The sequence below is a fragment of the Heloderma suspectum genome, chromosome 7 (genome assembly GCF_057233095.1).
Source record: "Heloderma suspectum isolate Gila_16-S chromosome 7, 16-S_ref, whole genome shotgun sequence".
NCBI lineage: Eukaryota > Metazoa > Chordata > Lepidosauria > Squamata > Helodermatidae > Heloderma > Heloderma suspectum.
This window is the reverse complement of record NC_139464.1, coordinates 36,716,162-36,729,317: the sequence shown is the minus strand read 5'-3', so window position 1 is coordinate 36,729,317 and position 13,156 is coordinate 36,716,162. Positions and strand designations below refer to the sequence as shown.

The 13,156-nt window shown below is 44.6% G+C and overlaps 1 protein-coding gene across 1 annotated transcript in view; it reads right to left on the bottom strand.

Annotated features, from left to right (window-relative positions):
* RFX4 (regulatory factor X4) overlaps positions 1-13,156 on the bottom strand; it is a 110,520-nt gene that overhangs the window by 1,858 nt on the left and 95,506 nt on the right. Inside the window, exons 16-17 of the mRNA XM_084811884.1 lie at positions 11,017-11,179; positions 8,188-8,326 (exon numbers count right to left, since the gene is read on the bottom strand). Of these exons, the coding sequence (XP_084668010.1) occupies positions 8,188-8,326; positions 11,017-11,179 (302 nt within the window). The remainder of the gene's footprint in view (positions 1-8,187; positions 8,327-11,016; positions 11,180-13,156) is intronic.

Below are 13,156 nucleotides of genomic sequence, written 5' to 3'. Positions count from 1 at the left end.
GGCTGACTTCACTGGGGAGAGCCTTCCACAATCAGGGTAAGGGGTCGGGTTCACCACTGAGAAAGCCCTCTCCCTTTTTGACATCCTCCAAACCTCCTTCAGACGAGGCACTTGCATACAGGTAGATTCATACTGGGAGAGGCGCTCCACCAGGTATGCCGCTCCGAGCCGTGTAAGGCTTTATAGGTAAAAACCAGCACCTCCATAACAAAACCAACAATTGATCAAAGAAAGGGGAGCATGGAAGATTATTTAACGTTAACACTCTTATTTATAATTCCTATTTAACAGTGCAATTGGAAGCATGCTTACTCAGAAGTAATCCTATACTTACTTACCTGGGCATTAGCCCCATTGAACTCAATGTTCTGGGTTGACATATATACTCAGTGGATGTGTGCTCAAAACCTTACAATGATAAAACTTAGTTATCTGTAAGAACTCTGAAATCTGTATGTCATAAAGGTTTGCACTTATTCCAAATGAGTAACTGAGGTGAACTCTTAGATCTTCCTAAAGTGCCCAAATTAATTCATAGCTGAAGTGGTATCTAAACTGAAGTTCATAGTTCTATCCAGTAGCCCATGCTTAGGGATGCTTAAGGATTCCATGTGGTCTGCATTTTGAAGTGAACCAACATGACCTGCAACTCCCAGATTAATTTGCAGACTGGAATGCAGTTAGCTTTCAGATTTTATACTTACTTCTTCAGTTTTTTTCTGTAAGGTACATAATTTTCCCCCATTCTACCAATAACAACCCACAGTGCTCAAGCATGCCATGAAGTCATATGAAAATTCAGTACCAATCCATTGTGGGGGTGGTAAAAGAAAAGTACTTTACACATGTTCAGGGTCATTGGTTTTATGTTTCAGGACAGCCCTAGCAATGGAAAAAGATTCTAGGGCTAAGGTATAGTAAGCCTTGCTCCCTTCCCCATTTTCTTCCCTGTCTATATTTCACTGAACCAACAATGAGCCAGCAATGTGATGTGGCTGCAAAAAAGGCAAATGCTATTTTGGGCTGCATTATAGAAGTATAACTTCCATATAACTTCCAAATCATGTGAAGTACTAGTTCCCCTCTACTCAGCACTGGTTAGGCCGCATCTAGAGTACTGTGTCCAGTTCTGGGCACCACACTTAAGAAGGATGCAGACAAGCTGGAGAGGGTCCAGACGAGGGCAACGAAGATGATCAGGGGACTGGAAACAAAGCCCTATGAGGAGAGTGAAAGAACTGGGCATGTTTAGCCTTGAGAAGAGAAGATTGAGGGGAGATATGATAGCGCTCTTCAAATACTTGAAAGGTTATCACAGAGAGGAAGGCCAGGATCTCTTCTCGATCATCCCAGAATGCAGAATAATGGGATCAAGTTACAGGAAGCTGGATTCTGGCTGAACATCAGGAAAAACTTCCTGACTGTTAGTGCAATACGACAATGAACCAGTTACCTAGGGAGGTGGTGGGCTCTCCCACACTGGAGGCATTCAAGACGAGGCTGGACAGCCATCTGTCAGGGATGCTTTGACTTGGATTCCTGCACTGAGCAGGGGGTGGACTAGATGGTCTGGTGGACCCCTTCCAGCCCTACTATTCTATGATTCTGTGAACCCTTTGCACTCACACTATTCACGTTTTTCTCCTCTCAAATTCTTTTTTCCCTTTCAGTTTTCATATTCCAGATTTCAAGCCCTCCTGTAAGTCATGCCTACTGACTTGGAAGACCTTCCTTCTTATTCCAGATACTGTGTGGTAAGAATCTGGTTCTGGTTGTTAAGCAGGGCCAGCCCTCCCAGGAAGTGGGGTGAAGCCCCTGTCTCAGGCAGTGGAGCAGGAAGAGTTGCAATTTGCCCTGCCCCTGCCCCCTCCAGGAGGGTCACCACCACCACCTCCAATGAGTGTTCAAATGCCATGGCATTTGCTGCAGCAAGAGAACAGCCAGCAGGGCTCTCCAGAACTGCGTCAGTCAAGGAAGCAGCCAGCATGGCTCTGAGGGAGTCCTTCCTCAGAGCCAGGCATGGGAGGGGTGTACAACTGATCTCCTGGGACAATCCTTCCATGCCTGGCCCTGAGGAAGGACCCTCTCAGAGCTAGGTGTTTTGGTCTGGCGGGCTCTCTGAAAAGCCACAGAGGCTGCTTCCTCCAGCTGTGCAATAACGGGAAAGGGGGCAGTGATGCAGTAAAGAGCAGGGGAAAAGACGATGCGACAGTGGGAAGGAGGGGGTGTGACATGGTAAAGGGGGGTGGGATGCAGGAGAGTGGGAAGGGCATGGTGTGGTAAAGGGAAGGGGAGGCACAACATGGCAAAAGGAAGGAGAAGAGGGCACGACACAGTAAAGGGAAGGGTAAGGAGGTTGGGGTGGTGCGACACAGTGGCATGTGTGCTCAGGCGGTGGGACAGCATGCACTGGAGCTGTTGCTAAGTGCTTTGGCTAGCTCCTTTAGAGTTCTGACTGCAACCCAGAGCAGATTCACCACCCCACTGACATCAGAGCCACCAGCCTCCCCTGCTTTAAAGGTTAAAACCAACATCTTAAATTAAGCCCAGAAAGCAACTGGTAATCAGTGCAGGTCTTTTGATACAGGTATAATAACTGGATAGAAAGCTATGCCTGTATTTATGGACCCATGCCCATAGGTACCATTCTGTATTAAAACTAAATAGGTTTTACACTAAGCTGTAGAAACTCAGTGGCTCACTTCGCACATCTCAAGATGTCAGGGTGTTCATAAACACTGAGGGTGTTCAAATGATCACAGGGGTAAAAGAAGCCATTGTGGCTTCTCCCCCTGCCCCCGCGCATGCTGTGCATGCGACTGCCATTTGCATAATTACCCGCGATGCAGTGTGGGTTGCTGTGTCGTCCGAACCCAGCATACAGTGTGGCAGGGGTGGCTTCTTACCCACCCTACAACCCCTACTGCAAGTCACATGCACAGCATGTGTGGGGGCCAAAGGAGAAGCCACGAAGGCTTCTTTTACCCCCATGATCGTCCAAACCCTGCCACTGTCTGATCACTCCTGCTGCAACTGGGAGCGGCTAAAGAAACAACAGACCTCCCATCTGTGGTTTGTTTAGTGTTATGTGCAAATCAGGAACTAGTTAGTCTTTCCCACAACAAGCCAGAGTCTAAACCCAAATCTGTTTATTGTGATCCATGACCAGACAGAAAAAGCAAGGTATACAAGATAGATAGATAGATAGATAGATAGATAGATAGATAGATAGATAGATAGATAGATAAAACTAAAACTATAGGGCAGTATCCAACGGTGTCATTCCACAAACTCAAATAGTGCTAGCAGAGCTCCGCTGAACCTTTCCGTTGCACAAGTGGTTGCACAAGCATAATGCACAGCTGGTTGCACAATGGATTGTGCAAGTGTAATGCACAGCTGGTTGCACAATGAGTTGCACAACTTATACACTCACTTGCACAACCGTGTTTGCGCAAATGTAACTTCAGTTGGATTCTCTCCTTACGCATAGTTCAGAACCTAGTTTCCAGTAGCGCAACATCACTTTCACTAGCAGAATGACACAGTTGGATACTGCCCATAGAGCAATACAATATACATACACAGATGTATAGACACTGTACTATCCGTGCTGAGCAAATCAAAAACAGGTTAACTGAACTCTCAGCTTAACTACAACAGGAAAAAAATGTAGCAGCATTTTCAGTAATTACAGGAATGATGTCAGCAGCTTTCTACTCTTGATTGGGGCCCTGTAGTTATTATAGTATTGTGCATAATCAGGAGCACAAGTAATATCCTGGGATAAAGTTGGTACATCCCCAGTTCTCCTCCAGGATACTCTCATGCTCACTTTTGCACAGGCTGCACTGGGCTCATCTTGGTTACTGGTCTGGTTTGGACAAAATGCTAAAGCATTGTTTGAAACAAGCTAGGATCAAGCCATGGTTTATGATCCTGACTTGTTAACAAATGATAGTTCAGACTAACCAGAGTTCCCAAGTTCAGACATAATGACAAACTCTGGCTAGATCAAAATAGGAAGTAGATGCTTCTGATCTCCTCATGACCACAACAAGAAGGAGAAAGGACGGAGAAGTGTGTGAACCCAAAGCTCAAGCATGTTCGTTTATGTAACACTAAACTCTGGATTAGCATTACATCTGAACCAGGCCATTGTTTGTCATATGAGAGCCAGTGTGGTATAGTGGTTAGAGTGTTAGGCTGGGACTCGGGAGACTTGGGTTCTAGTCCCCATTCAGCCATTAAGCTCACTGGGTGACTTTGGGCCAGTCACTGACTCTCACCCTAGCCTACCTAATAGGTTTGTTGTGAGGATGAAATGAGAGGAGGAGGATCATGTACAGTGTCTTGGGCTCCTTGGAGGAAAGGTGGGATATAAATATCACAAACCAACAAACACGGCCCAGCATAGACTAGTGCTAACTGAAGCTCCCTGCAGATCTGTATTGTAGAGATTAGAAGTGTGGTTAGAGTGTTTCTAATCGTTGGATTTAGAGCTGTCAACTTTATACTAAGACTATAGGTAATGCCCTGTTGGAACAGAACAAAGGTCCATCTAGTCCAGTATCCTGCGTCCCACAGCAGCTAACAAGATACTTCAGGAAGCCCACAAGCACAGCATGAAAGCAGTAGCCCCCCCCCCCCCTAACTTAGGTATTCAGAAGCCTACTGCCTCTGAACATGGAGCCATTCATTTATCCATCCTGCCTGTTAGCTATTGACAGACCTTCTCTCCATTTGTTTAGTTCTCTTTTAAAGCCACCACTGCGGCCATCACTGCATCTTGTGGCAGTGAAAATGAATTCCAAATAAGAACATCCAGAAAGTTAAAGGCAGAGGCTGAAGATGAAGGCCAAATGAGGGCGCAACCCTATGCATGGCTGGCTGGGGAGTGCTGGGAGTTGTAGGACCTTTTTCTGTCTAAACATGCATAAGATTGTGCCCTAAGCCTATAAAGGCCTAGCCTTGTCATGGACACCTTTCTTCCTTCTCATTGGCAGTGCTGTTTGGCACACTGAAGAGCAGACTTCCTAATGCGTCACTGTGGAGCACAGATTTGCCTTTCCACTTTTCATTAACATTCCAATGCAAGCATGCCTGACCAGAAAGGAAGGGCTAATAAATGACTGCAAAAAACAAGGGGGACACAGGGATATAGTGTGTTGCTTCTCTGTGTGGCCAAACACCCCCCAGATGCAGCTGTGTTTATGAATGTGTCATGAATATAAAAAAGAATAATTGCTTGCAAATAATACAGACCCCCAAATATCTAGTATTTTTACAATAAAATCTGTGATGGCTGAATCCCCGGCATGGAAAGATTTGTAATGGCAGGTCAGCTAATTGCAAATGAGTCAGTGACTTCTTTTTCCTTCCAGTGAAGAGACCATTGAGAGACAATATTTTTAAAGTCCGCCTTGGCCCCTGCCTGACTATTAACTCAACCAATGTAGCATCTATTCAGCCTTGTTGGAGTGTCCAAAGCTTCACCATCTGCGCGGATGCCTGCCCAAGCTGCCTGAATCACCTTTCACACTTTGCATCCGGTTTAATGAAGAGTGCTTAAGCACGCTGATCTCAAAACACTGGGGCCTAGTGATCTTTGCCAGATATAAAGGCGACGTTTGTTGGAGAGCCCTTGACAGGAAATTACCATTTTCTGGGTCAACTCACTTGCCACCACCATGCCGTTGAAACCTGACAAGAAACACTAACCCCCTTTAAGTTGGGGTGACTTTAAAGCCGATTATTGTTAAGGCCCTTTCTCCCCGAAAATTAAAATTAGCTCTGTTTCTTTCCGTTATTATTTTAGAAAATACTATTTTAAGTGTCTCCTCCACCCAATAAATCTCGAGTTCCCTAAGAGTCAGGCTGAAGAATAATCTCTTTATTCTTGCCCTTCAGCTTGCTGGCTGATTATGCAAAGAGGTGAAAGGTGTCTCTGTTCAAACAGCAAAATATTTTCCTTATGAATGCAGCTCTAACTTTTTGCTGGTTTTTACTCACACTTTAGAAAGCACGCTACAGCCCTCTATAGCATACATCAAAATGTACTCTTAAAATCCTCAGCTTCATTGCGCTGTAATGTATTTCAACTGCCTTCAGAAAACCTGCTAATTAGCTACCCAGAAAACTGTACTCTAAAATCAGGGCATACTTGGTACAGATTTTAAATTGATAGATGTATATCAATATTTCTTTTCCATTTCTAATGTCCGGCCATGCCTCATTTAATATATGTTGGGACCACTAAAAAGTGTTTAAGTGCCCCTTAAAAAGCATGTGCAGGGCTGCAACCCAGATAAAATCAATGGAAATTCTACTGGAGATTTTAGAACGATGTTGAATCATACCTATGAATACGTTCTTACCAGAATGTTGACACATTGACCCCTTTTTATAACCTCATGGCTTGAGCTGTACATGGCTTATATCTTCAGCTTTACCAGATCTTTTGCTCCTGGGTGTTACAATTGCCACCTGGCTCTGCTCCTGTGCCTCTAATACAGCTTTCACCAATCTCGTGCCCTCCAGATGTCTTGGATTTCAACTCCCATCAACCCCAGCCGGAATCACCAATGGTCGGGTTGGGGAAGACTGCTTTAATAGCAGCCTGACACACAGACATTATGGGCGCAATCATATGGCTTGCACCCTTGCTGCTAGGAAGCGCCGGAACTCAGAGGCTTCCAAGATTCCTTTTCAGCCAGTCTAGTAAGGGCACTTCAGAAGGGGAGGGAAAGAGGCTGGAGAAGGCTCAGGATCTATCCTGGTCTCTCTGGTCTCCTCCCCTCCTCACCCAGTGGAACACCCCCTTTTCCCCCTCTTCAAGGTTGATTTTCTGACTTCAGAGAGGCAGCCACCGCAGTTCTCTCCATGGCAGCTGCAAGGGGGCAGAGGCCAGATCTCCAACTTCCCCTTCCAAGGTCAGAGTGATGTCTCCAACCTTGGCAGGGATAATCCAAGCCATCCTATGTTCCCTGGGAAGCTCCTCCAGGGACCATAGGATAGCCCTCTTAAGCAGGTGAAGCTTTTCCCACTGCTTATACCAAAGCCAGAAGAAGCTGTACCTACTAAATTGCTGTCTGTCAAGTTTATTTTATTTATTTATTTCATTTCTATACCACCCAATAGCTGAAGCGCTCTGGGCGGTTCACAAAAAATAAAAGCAAAAAGTACAGGATAAAACAATATAAAATATAAAAGCATTAAAACCACAATATAACAATACAACCAGAATAAAATCTAGCAGCAATGCAATAAAACCTAGCAGCAAAGCTGCTGATAAAGAGCCAGGGGCAGGACCAGTAAAAAAAACGGCAATCCTACTAGGTGTCTCAGGCCATACTACAAGATAATCTATACGACATGCATATCAGGGAGATCAGAGGAACCTACAATGGGCTGTTTAGTTCTGCATTTTCCAATGTCGTGTTTTCCAGATATGTTGGAGTACAGTTCCCACCATGATGGGAGTTGTAGTCCAACACATCTGAAGGGTGTCAGGTTTGGGAAAGCTGGCTTAAGGCCTTTCTAGAAGAGAAGACATATAACCAAATTTTAATCTTAGTAGCTAATCTAATCTAGTATTATGGGTGATATCCCATTCTTACATAATGCATGTCAGGTAGGGTTGCTTTAGGATGACGGATAGCCTTGATGTGGATCATACAGTTTTTAAAAATGGAAAATGAGCTCTCTTGACCTAGGGATGGGGAATACACAGCCTGCACAGAATGATGGGTGCAACTGACTGGAAATTCCTCTTGTGCATGCCCTGTTGAAATGAATGGGAATGACTTTCCTTCACAGGGACAATTTGTCTCCTCATAGGGGAGCAGTAAGCCACTTCGGAAATTACAAACATTAGTTTTGTAGGCTGCCTTGGACAATTCCTATTTAAAGGTGAGATATTAAAATTAATATCTTAAATTTAAAAAAATCTCCAACGTCCACAGTTGGGCAATAATTTGGAATGCATCTTATGGATACACATGACTGCCTTTGCTTTTTAAATAAATAAGATTAGGGAGCTCCCCTGTAAAACTAAAGTTTTAGTTTTACAGTCTAATGGAATCTCAGCCTACTAAGCTTGGGGCAGTCAAACATGCAGTACTGAATGAAGAAAGTTTAATTTATCCTACAGAGCCACAGGATGAACACACAAGGAAAGGAACTGACCTGTGAAGAGCTTCTGTGGTAAGCCGAGTAATGAAGTGGTGCAGAAATAGTGCTGTCATGTGGTAAAGATGGATACTGACTCTGCATTGGGTGTGGGTGCTGGTTTCCATAGCTACTGTAGTTATAGCTCCCTGTGTACCTAAAAAGACATAAAAGATACTTAGCATTCATACAAAAAATCCTGAACCTAATCTGTACCTTCCTAAAAAATACACGGTGTATTTTTACCTGGGAGTGTAATGCTAGCTTTGTTGTTATTGCTTCCTTTAAAGCACCACCCCCTTTGAGGCTACTGAACATCTCCATGAATATCACTTTTACCCCACCAGACTGGGGCAGTTATTTTTCCTACAGGCAAAGGTTTCCGCTGGTTTCCAGTGCTGCGTCACATGACTGAAACCTGGAAGCAATCTAACCAGGGCTGGCCTAAGATATTTTTGTTCCTGACGTGGAAAGGAGGCTGGTAGCTCTGACATCACAGGCAGTAAATCCACTCTGGGTTTCAGTCAGAACTCTAAAGGAGCTACCCAAGGTGCTGAACCATATCCCCAAAATAGGTTCAGCACCTTGGATAGCCCCCTTAGAGTTCCGACTGGTTCTGGCTGAAACCCAGAGCGGATGCACTGCCCCATGATATCAGAACCACCAGCCTCCACTGGTGGAAAGTCCAAATTGTACCATCACCATCCCACCCACTAATTAATAGGGGGCACAATCCACCAGGGATGTCTTCTGTGCTTGTCACTCTCGCTGGTCTATGATCGTAATAAAATTTAATTGAATTGTGCTTGTCACTTGTGCAATAAGGGCAGGGCTTTGGGGCAGACATCCAAGACCCCACTCAGCAGAACAAGCAGAAGGGCCCCCAGATGCAGCAGGGCTGGCTTACTGCATTTTGGAATAAAAGGAGTATTAAATATTACCATCTAAAAAAGGCAGCCCCCATAGGACCAATAAGTCCAGAGTCTAAAAATACCCAACTGTACCAGTGGTGCCTGTGCAAGCAGTAGATGGCTATTATCTTCATGTCCTGCGGCAGACTCATAGGCTTCTCATTGGCCACTGTAGGAAACAGGTTACTGGACTAGATGGACCTTTGGTCTGACTGAGTGGTTTTCTTCTTATGTTCTGAAATGAATGGAAGCTGCACAAGAGCATGCTGCCCATTATGAAGCTTGCACAGGAGAACTTCCTGATGGACTTTGCTCCTTGGTCAGATCTGTCTCTCTGCCATTTTGGTGCTCTTAACGGTGTCTAAGGGTGCAATCCTATGCACACTGACCTGGGAGGAAGCCCCACTGAACACAGTGGGACTTCTGAATAAACATGCATAGGATTTCACTGTAAACTTTGCTGCCTGAGATGGCAACCTTTGATTATACCCTTCTAAACACAACTGCCGTATTCTAGATCCAGCATTATCGTATTTCCTTCGGAAATGACCCCAAATTACTAGGCCCTGTACAAATACGGACAAACAGACAGACATGAGACAAATCCCTTCCTAAAAAGTTACCATCTAATTATTCACAATACTCAGAATAATTTCCAAATCTTTCAAAACTATGGGAAACAGGGGTATTGCAAGAATCCAAATTAATGCATTAAATCAGCCTATCCAATTTGGTGGTCTCCAGAGATATTTTGGCCTGCAACTACCATCATTCACAGCCAACAAGGTAGCTGGGAATAATGGGTGTTGCAGTCCAACACATCTGGAAGGGACCAGGTTGGGGAAGTCTGCATGAAATTGTGCTATGTGCATATGTATGATTGCTTCCTGTCATAAGGTTGGCAAATTATTTGTCATCTGATAATTCTGATGCTCTTGTTCTGTTTTGTTTTGTTTTGTTTAAAAAACCCAGACAATTCCCTGCCTCCAAACAATCCACATTTGTAACTTTTGGACCAGGAGAAGAACATCTCTCCTGGCATGAACCGACCTGCACACTACGCTCTGCATCTAAGGCCCTCCTCCGGGAGCCTCATCCAAGGAAGGCTCAGAGGGTGGCAACAAGGGAGAGGTCCTTCTCGGTGGTGGCTCCCTGTTTATGGAATAATCTCCCTGACAAGGCCCACCTGGCGCCAACATTGTCATCTTTTCAGCACCAGGTTAAAATTGCCCTCTTCTCTCAGGCATTTGGCAGTGCATGATGAGTCTCTTGATTGTCTATGGCTGATTGTTTTCGTTTTAGATATATGTTGTTGTTGTTGTTGTTGTTGTTGTGTGTTATTTGTTCTATGTTATTATGTGAATGGTTTTATATTTTACATAATGTATTTTAATGGTTTTTAATTTTTATGAACCGCCCACAGAGCTTCAGCTATGGGGCAGTACAGAAATATAATGAATGAATGAATGAATGATTTAATTAATTACTGTAACTTTTGGACCAGGAGAGGGGCTTTGGATTTTGCCTACCACTGTTCAATTACTTTATGCCTGGGGTTCAGAACCTCTGGGAGTCTCGATCCGCCATGCCCCCTTCCCTTGGCCCCACAACTTCTTCCCTGACCACTGATCATGTGCTGGTTCCCTGACTTTTGCAAGGTTTTTCCCCCATTCTCAAAGGCTGAAATACCTCTCCTAAAGTTTAGTTACTGGCGGAAAGAGCTTTAAGCTAAAATATGCTGGCATTTTTGGTATTTTGGCCCTGCTCCTTTTCCTCTGGCCCCACCCACCACTGGAATGCAGCCCCTGAGAGCTTCTCCAAAATTCATTTCAGCCCTTAGGCTGAAAGACGTTGAACACTCCTACTCTATGCTTTGGCTAACCCAATCACCCCCCAAATTTAATGCAGTAAACGAACAAGGTAGCAAGTGACTTACCCATGTTCTTCTCTGTGGGGATAAACAGGTATCCTGTGTGTAACAGATGAAGGAGGGACATGAGGATTTCTCATACAAGGCAATTGTTGGGAGTTTTCAGCAGGTGACCCAGCAGCTGTTGTTACAGTGTAGGTGAGAGACCATGTATAAGACTGCATGGCCCCTGCGTAAAATGGAAAGATCCCGTTAGCTTTCAAGTATGTTATGAACCTCCAGCTCTACTTAAATACAAAGATGCAGCCTCCACACACTCTGCAGCACGTGGCGGCAGTGGAATGCCACCAGATCTGGAGTATCCGACTTCAGGTGTTCATAAATGATGTTCATAAACGAAACGAAACTAAAAGGCATGCTGGTTGGTTTGTTTTAATTTATACCCTTTTAATTTATTTAATTTATATTTCCACACTCAGGTGCCCAAAGTGGCCAAAACAATAAAACATACAATTCCAATTCAACACAATAAAAGTGGCTATCAAAATACATTAACTAACCTGTAAAAAGGAAGAGCAAATAAAAATAGCAGCCAGCTAAATTAAAAACAGCAATCAGCAGCAGGAGACCATAACCATCTTGATGGGCCAGAAGGCCACAAGGCAGGGAGAGAGATGGACCTCCCTAGCAACAGAGTGTATGGGAAAATCAAACCGGAAGACCTTTGTATAGCCTAAGTTGGTATGTAGCCATAAATTGGTATACAGCCATTGCCGTTCTGTGCCTGAATTCCCATTTGAGAGCCTGGCTCCTTTAAAAGCACTTCATATTATTTCCTGGTATTTTCTGTCAGTTGTCTGCACCAGGTGAAGTTAAGTAGGGAGCGACCGATGGCCACCAGAGTTATCTGTGTCGGCTGAGGACCACCAGTTCAGGCTTCTCTCATGACCTTGGAAGAATAAGTAAGGACATGGGACTTGACCAGCACACCAGGTGTGATGAGGGTCGCTGGCATGGCCAGCCAGCACGTAGTCCAGGCAGCCCTCAAGTATATTAAGTTCCCAGAAATTTGCTCACAGGGGACTTCGCCTCAGGCCTTTAGAGAAAGTGTTGTGTGCAATGGCCACTGACTGGGGTCTTTCCGTTGTTGCTCCCGGAGACCCCGACAACAGAAAGGAGAATTAAACTATCTTGCTTTGTGTGCTTTGTTTCCTTATATCTTTTTGCCTGCTATAGAATAAAATCTTAGACTTCTATCCACCTGTGTGCTTATTGCCTCTGAATCCTAAAAAGAAGCTTTACCCCTTGGCAAAACACAGAGTTCCTGAGCCTGGGTGCAGCCACTGAAAAGGCCCTCTCTTGCACCCCCATCAGACACGTCCCCAATACTGGCAGGATAAACAGGAAGGCCTCTGCTTCAGACCTCAGTTACCCAGGCAAGTTCATATTGGAGTAGCCCTTTAGAGGTTGTGTTTTTGTGCTGTTGAAAAAACACCAGCTTCTTATTTAAGTATTCAAGAACAAAAATCATGTTGAGGCCATGTCGGCTGGGGGTGATGGAAGTTGAAGTCCAACACATCTGGAGAAAGGTTGAGGAATGGTATCCTACTGTGATGGGGAGAGGGGTTTATACTTTTCAGGATATGTTCTTCTTACATCACACGTTGGGGAGGGGAGGTATAGCACAGTAGAGGCTGGTGGCTCTGATGTCAGTGGGGTGGTAAATCCTTCAATAGCCCCTTTAGACTTCTGACTGGTTCTGACTGAATCCTGGAGGGGATTCACTGCCCCACTGACATCGGAGCCACTGGTAGAGCACCGAAGACAGGTTTTGTGGGTGAGCCACACCGAACTTTGTAAAGCTGCCTCAGCCTGCAGTCACTGCACAGCATCCATGTTTGAAGGAGTAATGAAGTGATAAACAAGATATAAAAGGAGAGGTCTGTGCACAGCAGGAACTTGTTTTTAACAAGTTCATGTCACCTTTCACTTCATTAGCATACTGGAAAACACCGAACGACACTGTCATTTCACAATAAAAAATACATTTCGGTAATTTGGGAAGTGATTGCTCAACAGCACTGGCACACAGATCCTAACCACCTTCATTTGGAAAGGAGACCCAAAGTGCATGTTACTTTAAAGAAGGAGCTAGCAGCTATATCTGTTTTTCTTTTTTTTACTCTAGAGTAAGTCCAGGGGTCTT